This window comes from Miniopterus natalensis, chromosome 6 (assembly GCF_054644295.1).
Source record: "Miniopterus natalensis isolate mMinNat1 chromosome 6, mMinNat1.hap1, whole genome shotgun sequence".
Lineage (NCBI taxonomy): Eukaryota > Metazoa > Chordata > Mammalia > Chiroptera > Miniopteridae > Miniopterus > Miniopterus natalensis.
The window spans coordinates 56,625,847-56,641,956 of NC_142086.1; the positions used below are offsets into that span (position 1 = coordinate 56,625,847).

At 37.4% G+C, this 16,110-nt stretch overlaps 1 protein-coding gene across 4 annotated transcripts in view; it reads right to left on the minus strand.

The window, feature by feature from the left end:
• Positions 1-7,669: 7,669 nt before the first annotated feature.
• KLHL24 (kelch like family member 24) overlaps positions 7,670-16,110 on the minus strand; it is a 36,712-nt gene continuing 28,271 nt past the window's right edge. For all 4 annotated transcript variants that reach the window (XM_016218065.2, XM_087818286.1, XM_016218063.2 and 1 more), the window contains exon 8: positions 7,670-12,639. In XM_016218065.2, coding sequence (XP_016073551.1) covers positions 12,439-12,639 — 201 coding nt within the window. In that variant the 3' untranslated portion in view covers positions 7,670-12,438. The remainder of the gene's footprint in view (positions 12,640-16,110) is intronic.

The window sequence follows — 16,110 nt, forward strand, 5'->3', positions numbered from 1 at the left end:
GGTATTATACTTCCGATATTTATAAGGGGTGTTAACCTAATGCACACCTGGCTTAAAACCTTTCACTAAAGAAGTTATATGCCTGGGCCATGACTACCCACCATGACCTGCCCAGTTAGGAATTTATGATCAGATCACCCTGTGAGGTTACTTTCCATGGAATGGCCATTTTTTTCTGTTCACAGTTTCATATAAAAATGAAGCCTCTAGACGTGGAGAAATTAGACCCCTCATACATTGCTGATGGGAATGTAAAAGGGTGTAGCTGCTTTGGCAAACAGCTTGGCAGTTCCACAGAGTTACCAAAGGACCCAGCAATTAACTCCTAGGCAAATACCCGAGAGAAGCAATAGCATATGTCCGCACAAAATCTGTACAGGAATGTTCACAGCAAAAATGTGAATTAATAAAGTTGTTAAAAAAGAGGCCTCTGGGCATAGGCTAAAAATGTCTGAAAATTATTTGTAAAGGTAAGGTAAAATATAAAATTTCAGCTATAATATGGGTTGTTCCTGATAGAATTTAGACAATGCAAAAAGGGGAACATACAAAAATACTTCTACTTAAACTTCCAGGGCAAATTTTTTAAAATCGAAGAACTTTGATTTTAATTTGGTTATATTTCCTTATATATGTAATCATCTTTTAGGTGTCCAGTTAATACAATGCTGAGATATTTTCATTTAATTGTTTTTAAATTGAACTTCCACCCTACGGTTCTCTGTTACAAAAAAAAAGTAACGACACTAGTAATAGCTTGTTTATTTGTTGATAGAATTTTTTATATCCTTTATTCCTTGGTGGTATTTACTTGTACTATCCTCTGTTAGCTTTTATCATGATTTTTTCCTGGCTTCCTAGTTAATGGCCCATCTGTTCTGGAACTGCCCCCAAATGCCCTTAGTCAAAAGGTACAGTCCTGCCTGTAAATAGCCTTCTTTCTCTGGTGGCCTAAACTGAGCCAAAACAAATAATGTTGCATGTATCAGGTTTCAAAAATCAGTGACTGCCCAGAGTGCTCTCCTGTTGACCCTGATGTTAGAAATTGTATTCCACCTTCGCAATGGGGCACCCAATGGCAGATTGTGGGACGTTGCCCTGTAATCAATTCTCAGATTCACCAATGTAAGTAAACAGAGGCTTTTAATTGGGATGAACAATCTTCTATAAATTGACCTTGGCAGTAAGACATACCACGTGTGTAATAACTTTTATTCTCCAAACATCTCCAAACTCATACTTTGTATGGCCATTATGTTTCTCCTTCTGTGCTTGTAAAATGCCTTATTTTCATACATTCAGAGTAAACCCATCCAGGTTTGGTGTTCCCCAGCCGAGCAGCAATAATGTAAGAACAGTCATAAATGTGTCTGGAGAAGAATTGTTCTCATTAGAAAAGGAACAAAAGGAGGGGAAACTTTTGATCAGGGAATTTTCCCTGCTGCTTATATTCTATTCATTGTAGATAAAGACCAAGTGGAGAATTTGAGTTGAGTTTCTGTATAGAATGACTTTAGGTCTTCATGGCCCCGAATGCAGGCAGTCTGTTTTAAAGTAAAAAAAAAAACAAAACAAATAATAATAAGGGGTATGATAGCTGGAAAACTTTTTTATTTTTTACCCTTAATTGTAAACTGCATGTACATTGTTGACATTTATATTTTGTATAAAGGATTTATTTATTTGTAATTATTTTTAATTGATTTTTAGAGAGAGGAAGGGAGAGAAAGAGAAACATCAATCTGCCTTTCGTTGCACTCATTGGTTGACTCCTGCATGTGCTCCAACTGGGATCAAACCTGCAACCCCGGCACATGGGGATGGCACTCCAACCAACTGAGCTACCCAGCTAGGGCTAAAGGATTTATTTCTGCAACAACATAGTGATAAGAAGCTGTGCCTCTCCTCTCCTGCTTTCGTTACCCCATATTTCTTCTTACAACTTTCCTTTTAGACATGGCATACGCAGCAGTTTGGCAGACTTCACATCATTCCCAACCCTTCCTCCCCGCCTTCTATAGAAACTGGAAAGTAAACACTCAGTTTCCTACCCTCCCTTGTAGCCAGGAGTGACCATGTGGCTCAGTTCTAGCCAAGAAAAGAAAACCTCAAGTTCAGTGAATAAAAAGAGAGACTCCCAGTGAAGGTGGAGGGTTGTAGCCAGTCCTGCCTTTGCCCCTCTGTCCCCTTCTTCCTACCTTGAGTTTGGATGTGATGCCTGAAGTTCAGCAGCCGTCCTTCAGCCATGAGATTACGAGGGAACATGTTAAGAATGGTGGGGCAGGAAGGAAGGAGGAGCCTGGGTCTTCAAAGACAGTATCGAGCCTTGGGACCGGGCCTAGACCGCCAACTCGCTGTGTAAGAAAAATATCATTCATTTGTTTAAGTAACTTGTGTTCAGGCTTTCTGTTATTTGCAGACAAGTACATTCCTGTATGACACAGGAGATTTCTTCCGTGTGTCTCTTTCCTTAATTTCCTCAACTCCTCTGATAGTTCTTTCTCAGTCTCTATTCCAGGCTCCTCTTTCTCTGCCTATGCCCAAAGACTGAAGTTTCTATGTCCTCTGTCCTTGGTTTGCTCTCATTTCTTGAATAATTTTCTCCTTGTACACAGCTTTGACTGTCCTTATATACCAATGAGTTCCAAATCTAGACTATTAAATTTGGACCTCCATCCTGAATCTGGACCATTATTTTCAAGTGCTTTTAAGTCATTTCCCCTTGTATTGCTCTGAAGCAAATTCGGCCAATCTACCATTAAACCCATATTTTTTTCACTTAAAGCTTACTTTTCCTCCTTTCTTACATATTTTGGTTAGCAGTTTCACCTTGCACTCAGTTATCTGAGGGGATCAAGCCCACAACCTGGGCATGTGCCCTGACTGGGAATCAAACCATGATCTCCTGGGTCCTAGGTTGATGCTCAACTGCTGAGCCACGCCGATACAATAAAGTTTAAAAAAATAAAAAATAAAAAGATTGGATAGCAATCCCTTAGGATGTCCACATAGGATAACAAGAGAGGCAGTAGCTGTGAACCAAACCAGGAATCACTAAAGGACTTTGGAGGCTTTATAATTCCTCCCTTTTTCCCAACATACCTCTTCTGCTTCCCATAGTGATATCAGTCAAATAAATATTCATTACCTACTCTGTGCCAGGCATTTTGCCAGGGCTGGGGATAGAGTTAGGATAAAAAGGCAGACTTGGTCCTTGCCCTCAAGGAATGAAAAATAAATCCATTTGGGGAATCAGGAGAGGCTTCATAGATAAGGTAGCATATGAGCTGGACCAGAAGCAAGGAAAGGGTTGCTACTGAACCTAAATTTAGACAGAAACCCAAAACCTAATGATGAGGTCAAGGAAAGTCACTATCAGTTATGTAAGATGACAGGAAATAATTAAAAATAAGATTTAACAAATATTGATGAGACTTTTCAGTTCTAGGCAAATTCGAAATAGGCCATTTGTCATTGGCACTTTACTTTCTAGCCATTTTCTGTCTCCTTTCCCTCTCCAGTGACCTTGAGCTTTCCAAAACTATCCACTAAGGCATCTTACCCCAGCTGATCCTTTCCCCTGAACTGGATTCTGGGCTAGAGATTCTTGGACCTCACCTGACTTTGAAGAGTCCATAATCTGGGAGAGGGAGGTAAAGAGTCAAGCAAACAGAAAAGACAGAGGTATATGAAGTGGGTAATGGGAGTACATAAGAGTTTATCTAACTCAAACGGGTGGAAAGAGGATGTTTACAAAAGCTGCCCTGAGGAAAGGAATCCTAGCTCTCTCAGAGACTGTGGGAGACAGCTAGAGGCGGGGCATTCCTTGCAGAAGGAAGCCAAGGCACAGAGATGGGTAAGCCCATGAAGCACTCCTCCCCATCCCCTACCCACTCAAGGTTTGGGGAATTTCATATTGTATTTATTTTGGCAAGAAGCAAAGCCTTCATCTTCCTAAAAAATTCCGATTTCTCTCCCTGACCCTTAGCAGCCAGTCAGATATATGAACTAGAGTGTCAATCAATTGATTTGTTTCCACCAGGGATTTCAATCAAGGAGTAAACAAGGTAAAGATAAATTCATTGGTAGTTATGGTGGATGGACATGGATGTCCTATCCAGATTATTTCTGCTTAAAGATCATTGTTGTGTGTATCAAGTGTCTTGACTTATTTAGGAGTCATCAAATACAGTCATAACTGGAGCCATGGAAGCGGATAAAGTTACCCAGGATAATTATCTGCAGGGTAAGAAGAAAGCGTGATGACTGCGGATTTAGGAATGAGGAAGAGCCCATAAAAGGGAAGTGAAAGGAAAAGTGTGATGATAGCCAAGATAGGAAAAATATAATCAAGAGTATCAAAATTTGGAGGGAGATAAGATAAGAATTTGGAATTTAACAACAGAGATGTAACTGGTGCTCTTGGAAAGGGTGATTTCTGTAGCAGTGTAAGTGTGTGAGCCAGACTGCAGTGTATTAAGAAGTGAGGCAAAAGAGAGACCTTTTAAAAAGTGGGTGGAGTTAGAAGGAAACCTAGGGCACAGAAAGTATTTTAAAGATGGGAGAGGCAATGGGAAAATGTTCATAGAGTGAGGTTGACAATCAGAGAGGGAGACAGAGGGAAGTCCCTAAGATGCCAAATGAGGGGGATTTAGAGTTTAGATGGAGAAGGGGCACCTACGTCATGAAGAGAGAGGATCGGAAATAAGTACAGGAGGACAAGATGTTGACAGAGTTTCTACCTCATGTCCTTTAAGTCTTTGAAGGAGAAGGCAAGATCCACTGCTAAAAACAAAAGAAAGAGGAGTGCTCCAGGGGCATGATGCGTGAGCTGTTATGGAGAAAGGGAAAAGGAGAGTAGATACACATTGAAGGTTTGCCAAGAATATCTTGCCCTATTGAGGCTGGAGATCACAAAAATTTTGATGTATCAATTTACAGCTAATTGCTTTTCTCTACCAGTGCTCAACAGCTTGGGAGTAAGAGCAGAGAAGGCCAACAGTTGGGCTGAGACACATGTCAGCAGCAGGAGAGTAAATGAAATGAGAGATCGAAAGGGTGAGGAAGTTTTGCCTGCTGGTGTGGGTGGTTGGAATATTAGAATTATGGAATGTAGGCTGGAAGGGATATTGGGTTATCCAGGGGCCTGTATAAAGAGATGTTAGAAGATTGGAGATCTGGATAAGATCACAAGGAAAATCATGGAATGAGAGATGGAAGGGAAGGAAGGCTGTGGCAAAAGACAGAAAGGCGTTAGAGTTTGAGGTTTCACAGGAAGAGCAATTCAAGGCTTTGCCTTGTGTGTTATTGGAGTGAACTGGGGTGAAAGTTTGTTGACTAAAGGTCAAAATAATAGGAGGCTAGAGCAAAGGGATGAGTCCTATATGCTAAAATGACACAGAATAATGGCAGAAATTGTAATTTGTAACCAGCTCAAAATGGTTCTATCCTGTTTAATGAGATACTGAGTTGCATCTCAGAGTCAGCAGACCAACACTGTAAGTCCTGCAGCCAGGGCATGCACAGACAAGAGAACTTTGACCTCCAGCTGCGCTTGAAACCAAAGTTTCATGCATCCTTCCCCCCACCCCCCTTTGGAATCAAAGGACCAGGACATAACCAGAACTTGACCACCAGAACCCTTTTGGAAGCCAAGGGTCTGTTGTCCAGGAAAATCCAGTGTTGACACCCCTTTACCATAAATAGCCAAGTTCCAAGGCCCTCCAATTAAAACTTGCCCCCCAGCACTTCTGCATACCCATTCCCCCAATCGTTTAAAAACCCTTAACCTAGTCCAGTGAGCAAGATGGATCTGAGGCACCACTAAATCTCCCTTCTTCTTGGCTGGTCTCCTTCAATAAACCTTTCTTTACTCCAAACCCTGATGTTTTGAGTTTTGGCATTTTGAAGTGCTGAGTCAGATGTTAAATTTGCTAATAAACATTGTGAATGGTAGGAATTAGGAAACCACAAGTTGACAGGTGGAAAAGGCAACAAACTGAGAAATTAGTGTAATGTGCTTTCCAGGTCTTAGCAAGCAGCCCTTCCCTGTTGTATGTATTTCCTCACTTGACAGAAAGATTGATGTATTAATTCCACAGCACCTTGCCCACTGCTTAGCAACAATTGGAAAGAGACCACAAAATCTCTTTACTCTAAAAGGGGTGATTCTTTATTCCCATTTACACAGTTCTTAGTGCCTGGAATGCCCAGAACTTCCTGTCACACTACATACAATTTTCTGTTCACAGGTCTGCTTCTCCTGTCAGTCTATGAGCACAGGGACTGTCACATTCGTTATTGCAAACCCATCAGGAAACATTCTACCTGATCCCATTAAGAGTTCCCATGTTTGCCAAATGAATGAATGAATGAAATATTTAAGCTGTTAATGACTATAATCCTGATTAAGCACAAGTACCAAGTACTGAGCTAAGTGCATTCACATTTTAATTTTATCCTCACAACAAGCCTAAGTGGGAAGAGGGAAAACTGAAGCTCAGAAAGGCTAACTATATTTTAAAAAAAAGTTTTTAGAGAGGAAGGGAGGAGAGAGAGAAACACTGGCTGCCTCCTCACGTCATCCCCTCCTGGGGACAGAGCCCACAGCCTGAGGATGTGCCCTGACCAGGAACTGAACCGGCAACCTTTCGGTGCGCGGGACCACGTTCAACCAAGCGAGCCGTATCAGCCAGGGCAGAAAGGTTAAATATCTTGACCAAAGACATACAGGTAGTAAATGTTAAAGTTGGCACTTGAACACAGTTGAGTTCAAAACCCATTTTCTTTTTTAAAAATTTGATTTTATAGAGAGAGGGAGGGAGAAACAGAAACATTGATTTGTTGCTCTACCCAGCCATGCACTCATTGGCTGACTCTTGTATTCGCCCTGACCGGGAACGGAACCTGCAGTCTTTGAGCATCAGGACAATGCTCTAACCAACTGAGCCAGCTGGCCAGGGCAAAACCTATTTTCACATTATGTTGCCACTAAGCCTAGTCTAAGTGTAACTAGGACTTTTTAGAAAGCTGGGTTTAGCCTGGCCGGTGTGGCTCTGTTGGTTAGCATTGTCTTGTGCATTGAGAAGTCACCTGTTTGATCCCAGGTCAGGGCGCATGCCCGGCTTGTGGGCTCAATCCCCAGTAGGGGTTGTATGAGGTTGATGCTCTAACTGAGCTACCTGGCCAGGGCGAGTATAAGTGATTTTTAAAAGAGAATTAAAAAAAAAAATTAGTGTGTTTTTATTGATTTCAGAGAGGAAGGGAGAGGGAGAGATAGAAACATTAATGACGAGAGTCACTGATCAGCTGCCTCCTGCATGCCCCCTACTGGGGATTGAGCCCGAAACCCAGGCATGTGCCCTGACCGGAAATTGAACGGACGGTGACCTCCTGGTTCACAGACAGACGCTCAAACACTGAGCAACACCAGCCGGGCTAAAAGAGAATATTAAAAGTTCAAGAGGCTCTTATTCTTTACCTACTGTCCATGGTTTGCCAAGTATAAGCAATTCTTCTAGTTACTTTAGGAACATACCAGTAAATCACACATGTATTAATATGTGTTTTCCCCATCCCATTTCCCCACAATCACTTGGATATATTTAAAATAAAAAATAGTAACAAATTTTTGGTAAACAAAATTTAATACAACCATACAGTCAAGTAATAATGGTTAAAAGACATTTTATTAGATACAACTTTTAAAAAATACTATGCACAAAGTATATTTAAACAGAACATGTAAGTATTAATGTGCTACAATTGAATTGAGAACAAAGAAATACAAAGCCTTTTTTTTCTCTTTCCACTGTGAAGACTCTAGAGCCTCTAACTGAAGGCAAATGGCATTTGTCTGCCATAGGTCTGTACAAGTTCTAAAGCATATTATACTTTTGTTCAACTCTGTAATTGTGTTGTCTCAGATAGCTCCAGAAACTCTCAACAAAAATTTAAATAAAGAAACCATGGGAGGGGTGATGGGAAAGGGAAGAGTAAGAACTTTTCCAAGAAAGTTAACTGAAAAAATCAGTAGAGGGAAAAAAAAAAAGTACATAATGGAATAAAAATAAGATTTAGTTTTTTGACATTAGATGTTGATATTGTAAAGGATGTTTACAAGGGCTTATTAATCAATGTAAGATGGATGTTTTTTCTAAATATCTTAAAAAGCACCTTGGTGTCAAAACAACAACAAAAAACCCCAAACAAACCAAAAAATATAATAATAAAACTCCAAACACCCAACAACCTTTCTTAGCATTCTCATTCGCCCAAGCAACCGCAGTTGGTGCTAATTAAAAAATTTAAGAAGGGCTGAAATGAAAACAATTTTTAAGAGATTTATTCATTCTATAGGAAACAAATATGAAACTTTTCTAAGCTTTATTTAGATTGAAAAAATGGTGAAATAGCACTGGAGAACTTAAGGCACAAATTCAGATGCAGTTATTTTTAAAACAGTAAAATTCTTTTCTTTGGAACAATATGTAAAATAAGTTACGACTACTGCTGTTTTAAAAAAATTATTTATGATGAACATCTTTAGCACTAAGTAAATTTAATATCTAGGCAATCACACATATGTAAAACATTCATATAAAACATTTAAAAATGTTTAAAGTACGTTGAAAATGTCTCTGGAGTTCTCAATTCACACTCCTGGCTCAAGTGGTTTCTGGTGCCTAGCATTAGATCTGACAGTAAGTACAGCTAGCTAGTCAAACCTACTGCCTTAAAGGTCAACCAAATTGCCCCAATCTGGTTACATGATATGGTGAATATATTTACTTAACTAAAAAGAATAATGGGGTGAGGTGATGTAAACCTGGCTTTCAATATAATGCACAAGTTCTAATAAGGCCAAAATTATGTTGAGGTTAACTGGTGTCTTGAGTTTACTAAAATAAAGGCAGTCCATAGGAAGCCTTTAACAGACATTATCACGTGGCACCACATAAATAGCAATCTTTCCTCTTTGAAAATACAGTCTGGAGTAGATGTCTTTTCCACATATATATCTCAAGACACAATAGGCACACACAAACAACTCGACCCCTCTCTTTTCATGTATGGGTTCTCACAGCAAGTAAAAAAAAAAATCTATTGCCATATCCAGACAACAGGAAAAAAAACAAAACACACCTGGTTTGCATACTGACAAAAGTAATATAATTGAACCTTTGTCTTTCCTGAGTTTCAAAAAGAGTATTTGACAGTAGAGATAATAAACAATCCATATTCACTAAGAGAAAATGTGTATCAGTCCGCGAAACATTTTCATCTTCCCAAATATAAAAGAATGAATGTTCAACCCCTGCCATGTGTGAAGCCCCTTGACCCAATTCAATTTACTCTAGAATCATGAACTGAAGGTTATTTAGTTATGGCACTTTAAACTCCCAAATAAGAAAAATGATAACTTAATACCCTCCCTGAGTATTTACATCATTTTTCTTAACACCTGGTTTAAATGGAGTGAATACCTACATTTCAGTCATCTAGGGGGAAAAAAGTTTACTTAAAATCCAATAGGCTGCCATTTCATTCGTGTGTGGTCAAGTTAGTGGGAAGAGTGGAGTAGGAAAGGAAGGTCTCCTGTGGTAAAAACCAGACCACTCTGTCATTTACTCTCATCTAAGAACACACGGGAGAGGATTCAATTTCATGAGAAAATAAACTACTTTTCTGTTGATCCACAAAACATGTCCTTCAATCCCTTTCCCACTGAGTGGGTTTAGCAAACGCATCTCCACCGCCAATTTATTCTCTGATCTTGTAAAACCATATGTATTATATAGATTCTGACTGTATACAAGTCATCATGCTAATGCTCATCATGTACTTTCAGATGTAAAAAAGTATTCTAGAAATGCCCAAATAAAAAATCTTCTGAAATCGAACTTAAGAAGGTCAGTTAATTTTTAACTTATGTGCTTTTATTCTGATCATTACAAACTGATACAAATCTTGGTGTTTGTTTATATGTGTGTACATGACCATACTATCTACTATCTACATACATACACATATATATACATATACATTAACTCAAAGGCTTATAGGAGCATTACCTATCCAAAGAAAATCTGTCAGCTATGTGATGACAGTATGAAAATAATCTGACCAATTTGGCTGACATATCCATTTTGATATACTTATTATATCCTAAAATTCTTTTTTGTTTTATCAATGGTAACACCATTATTTACCAAGAATCAGTAAAGGAAGATAAGTAATTAAAGGATATTAAAATATCATTTGGGTAACTTTAAAAATAGTTTTTTTAATTTTCTAGTATTCAAACTAAGTTCTTGGTGACCTACTTAATTGATATAGTTTTAAATTATGTAGAGAAAAAAAAACAATATTGGTATGAGGTCTATGTTTAAACATATTCTGTTCTATTGAACTGCACTTCAAATTACTACAGTGAACATATGGATATTAAAAATGAGTAACACAGTACAATAGTTAATCTACTTTTACAACAGACAAAAGTACCAAAATACAAGTTACCTTGAGAAAATATTTTTTTATGTGAAATGTCTGTATCTATGAATGGGTATGATCTTATAAATAAACATGAAGTACCAAGTATCCTCTGTATAATCCTCAGCATTTACACTTTTCTCATACATTATCTCATCTACTGAAAGAATTTCTGAACTAAATAGGTTCCACTACCTACACAAAGGGTGTAATGTAAAAGTTGATGTTTACTCAAAAATTAAAACAAGTATCCTAATAGTACATACAACTGTCTTTCAATTAAAATGACAGAAAATTGTTTTCTGAACTGCTCTGATAATTATCACAAGGTATATATCATTAAAAATTATGATTTGAAAAGTAAAAATTCCCTAAAAGTTTAAAAGTTTTTTACCGTTTTCCTCAGAATTCAGATTCCAGCTAAGCATTTAAGTTGATGCCATATAGTTTATTTGAAATCTCTGTTATTCTAGGACAAAAAAATAGTTTACTGCTGTTATTTATTACTATCTTGGTTTTAACAGAAATGTGGTAACACTTCAATCTCATATTTGCATCATTTCTCCTATGACAAGGAGCATATTAATTATAATGTAAGATGACAACAGTGGCTGGAAAGTTGAAACATAGCAGGCTACCTGGAACATCCCTAAAATGTAAATTATATCAATACACCCAGAAATGACAATAGTCACTTATGCTGTAGTTCCTGCTACTCCATTTGCCTTGGAAAGAAATTTTAAATTCATCTATGAAAACTCATAAGCTTTATAAATTGGAGTTGAAAAACCTACACAAGGGCAATCTGTTGTATAGAAGCTTGAGAATGTTGACCAATAGTTTACACAATTGTACCAAGTGAAAGATTTCTCTTAGAAGACTGCAACTATTGCCATTAGTTTATTCAGACAGTTAATTTTAAAAGAAAAATGGACCCACTGAGCTAGGTGGTCCCTGGTTTACCCTTTAAAGGCAACTTAACAGTAGAGACTCCCAGGACTTTTAGCTGTTCACATGAAAGTAGGATAACCAGGGAGGAGGTCCTCACCCAAAGCACCATATTAATGAGGTCAAACCCTACTGAGCTAGGGAGAAAATCTGTCCCTGCTTTTCACAAGATAATATTGCAAAATGGATTTCAACTCCTTTGCCAGGTTCACAAGAAGGTACTTCCTTAGAGGCTTTAGAGATGATACGTAAATACTTTGAGAGCCACAGTGAGTCATTTTCCCTTCAATGGATCCTAAATAATTTTTTCTTAGGAATTAACCTGTCATTTTAATGGCATCTGCTTTTCTATCTCCAACCCAACCTCCTCTCAAAAATATGTTTAATATAAGACAGCAATTCTAAGCATGAAGTAATAATTCAGTATTTTACTCAAATTGCTGTCATATTTTAATCAATTACAGAAAAAAACACCTTTGAATAAAATTAATCAGTTTGTATATATTTTTAGTGACACAGATTTTTAAAACTGATTTTTCCTTCTTAGAATGTGTTCTAAGCATTATGTGATTCAACCTAAATGAAGCCTGAAGTTGTGCAATTTTCTATCTCTATATATGACAAAATAAGGAATATACAGTCTTGTAGATAAACATATATAAATGAAGAGACCATTTACAAACGCCTAAAAGGTATACAGACAGACATTATTTTCTATTCCACATAGGTTTCTCACAAATATTTACAAAGGTACATTTTCAAAGCCCAAGCAATACCACTATTACCTTCAACAACAACCCAAACCCCGTTTGTTTTCCAATTATAGGAAAGGCTTTATTACAGTTTGAAAGATTGATTTTTTGGGGAGAAAGGCACCACAATTATTATTTTTACTTCTTGTGCATATGGCACAAAGGAGATAGGCCAAGTTCCCACTCTGGAGCTTTTAAAGCCTCTCATCTTGGATCGGTGTGGCTTCTTGGGTGAAGTATCCTGGCTTTAGAGCTTAAAGCATTTCTCATTGTATCTATGGATAGTCACACAGCCATGATAGGACACTGGCCTGGGCATTGCAGCTACCCCTGTGATGATGCTTGTTGCAGGATCATAACAGAGAATAGTGTCTGTGGCTTCTCCATTTTCCCGTCTTCCACCCAGGATATATATTTTACCATTACACACAGACATACCACAGTTTTCCTGTTTTACCAAATACATAAAAAAAAGAAAAAAGAAAAAATTAACTGTTGAAGCTAAGAGATTTGGTAGCAAGCTGAAAAGTAAAAATAAGACATGCTTTAACACAGTCAATAAAAGGAAACATAAAATAAGCTCCCTTTTGCCTAACGCCTGCTCTGTGTTGGGAGTGCTAATTTTGCATGGGGAAATGAGTGTTAAGATAGAATATACGTTGGTATTTGAAGAGCTTGGTTTCTTCTATTACAGGAAGGTTCTTACTATAGAAAGTGGCTATAATATGATCAAAATTTAGGACCATTAGTCACTATATGGAATTACCCACAAGTTAAATGAATCTCAGAAAGAATTATAATCGAACTAACAAAGCACTGCTAATAAGAGGACTTGGCTGGGACAGAAATTCCCCAAGTAACATTTTACAGTTAATTTTCCTCATAATGGGATTCTTACTTAGCTAAATTGTACTCTTCTCTGTTAATAACATAATTATTATATAACACAAATATTCTTGCAAAGATGAAGTGATTCTTCAAAGAAAGAAATCACACTAAAATTGTCTCACTATTGCATGGAACTGGTTACGCTATAGGTCGAATATTCTTCTGTTTACATTTTACTTTGAGAAAGCTATAGCATATTAGTATCCTGTTTCCATATAACCAACAATGCGATGGATTCTACCAATGAGAGCAATAAACATTTTTTACAAATTTTGCTCTTGTAGAAAAAAGTGAAATCTTGGTGGACTTACATAATAGAGGATAGTATCTTCAGGTCTAAAAGAATTAGTGATTACTTAAAAATGCCTATATTAGAGTTCATGTATGCCCAGAATGACTTGGCTGATTATCATTAGTGAATCACAAACTTTTACCCAGAATATCTAACCCATGAATTGTACCAATTACGTGCCAAATTATAACATTTTTCATCTAAAGTACAATTCTATAAATTCTAAAAGTTCTCAATACAATAAAAACAACAACCTTAGTTTTCAGGTATAAGCTATCCCACACTATTAAACCTTATAGTCACTTTGATGATGATTCTTAAACTATATAGTTATAGAATCTTGTTATTAACAATTTCACATAATAATGCTCAGAATTAAATGAAGCAAGCAACCTTGAAAGAGTTATTCTTTTATATCAGGAAATTACTTGTACCAGATATAGAGTTTATGTCACTCTATAAGAATTACAAGAGTAATGGCAGCTAGTAAGAACAATAATTTATCAATACATGAAGTTATTTTTCAAGACTAAAATGAAACACAATCCTAATATAGTAAAAAAATACACCCATAACTTTCTCCTTAATCATTATTTTTTACAATGCTTAAGCTTAAATGCCAACAATAAAGAAAAATAATCAGATTTCTTTTCATTTATTATAAACTTTAATGGCATTTTAAATACCTGATATACTGAAGAAAGATAAAGGATGTTTCTGATGAAAATTAAAATGCAAAAATGTTTAGAATAGCAAGCTGTGGCTTTTAGAAATTATGCAAAGTCAAGCAGCATGAAAATGGGGGGACACAGAGAAAAAGGCTTGGTCCATTCAGACAGCAAAAAATAAAAGAGCTCATTTTTTCAGCTCTTTCATGTCATTCAGGATTTTAAGCATTTAAGAAAAACATAGCCTTGGGCTCAAATAACTGTCTACCCTGAAATTAGCTGATTTATCCTTTTTCATTGATGAGCATTAAAGGGAAGGCAAACATAGGTGGTTCAAAACGTGCCTATCAATAATGTGTACATGATATACTTAGAAGTGCTAGAAGTAAGAATGGGCCAGGGAGAAAAGATAATCCAGTATTTTTTGCTTCAAGAGATTTGATATAGAATACTAGACCTGAGCTCAAATGATTTGTCTTTGTTATAACAGATTTAATATATTTCTCCCCCCTGAAGTTTCTGGTCAATGTTATTCATTGTTTAATCAGAGGAAATGTGTCATGTGTATCCTGTTTTTTGTTTTTTTAAAATATGTCTTTATCGATTTTTTTTTAATCCTCACTTGAGGCTATTTTTTCCATTGATTTTTAGAGAGAGTGGATGGGAAGAGGGTGAGAGAGAGGGAGAGAGAGGGAGGAAGAGGGAAAGGGGGGGAGGAAAGGAGGGGGAGAGGGAGAGAGGGGGAGGGAGGGGGAGAAGGAGGGAGGGGGAGGGGGGGATAGAGAGAGAACATCGATGTGAGAGAGACATATGAATTGGCTGCCTCCTGCATGTGCCCGACCGGCTGGGGATCAAACCTGCAACCCAGGTATGTGCCCTTGACAGGGAATTGAATCTGTGACCCTCTTGTGCAAGGGCTGATGTTCTTCTAATCACTGAACAACATAGGCCAGGGCTGATTTTTTGTTTTTTAAGAGAGAGAAGAAGGGAGAGGGAGGGAAAAGAGAAAAAGAGAAACATCAAGCCCTAACCTGGTTATGTGCCCTGACTAGGAATTGAACCAGAGCATGGGATAATATTCAACCAACTGAGCCACTTTGGCCAGGGCTATCCTATTGTTTTTTTCTCAATCATTTAGTTAAGAACATAATCATTATATGTCCTGCATTATGCTAGATGCTGGCAATTATCTTCCTAAGGTCTGTTATCATTTTACACAGTATAGTCAAGTCCTAAATGAACAGTAAGTCTTAGTATTTTATATATATATATATATATATATATATATATATATATATATATATATATATATATATATATAATACCTTTATTGTTTTCAGAGAGAGGGAAGGAGAGGAAGAGAGAGGGATAGAAACATCAATGATGAGAGGGTCACTGAGTAGCTGCCTCCTGCACACCCCCTAGTGAGGATCGAGCCCGAAACCCTGGCATGTGCCCTGACCAGGAATTGAACAGTGATCTCCTGGATCATAGGTCGATGCTCAACTGCTGAGCCACGCCAGCTGGATAAAAATGTATTATAATTTTAAATATTCACTGTAATACACCAATAAAAAGTAGCTTTGATTTAAAAATTTAGAAATAAGTGTAAACAGTTGTTGCACGGGTGAGTGTGCCCATAATTTGAGTTCTTATGTGGTAGGGCATATTCTTACCTCTATAGAACTGGATTGTTCTTTCCAGAAGCCACTAGCTAGAGAAGTGTGACTTACTTTACTTAAATGTGATGTAAGAGGGATAGATTATACTTCCTCTGTATCATGAAGCTGAAGATCCTATTATGTTTCTTCATCAGTTGAGGCAATGTTACTCTGAATATATTACTAATTGGTGACTATACCTCATTGTCAACAACTTTAGTAAATTTATGTGATACTCAAACCCTACTGACTGTCCTTAGAGTCTATATCTATGTATCTTGAGGTAAGGTTGTCTTACAGCCCTGGATGGTGTGGCTGAGTTTGTTGGAATGTTGTCCTGTACACCAGAAAGTGGCAGGTTTGATTCCTGGTCAGGACACATACCCAGATTGTGGGTTTGATCCCAGATC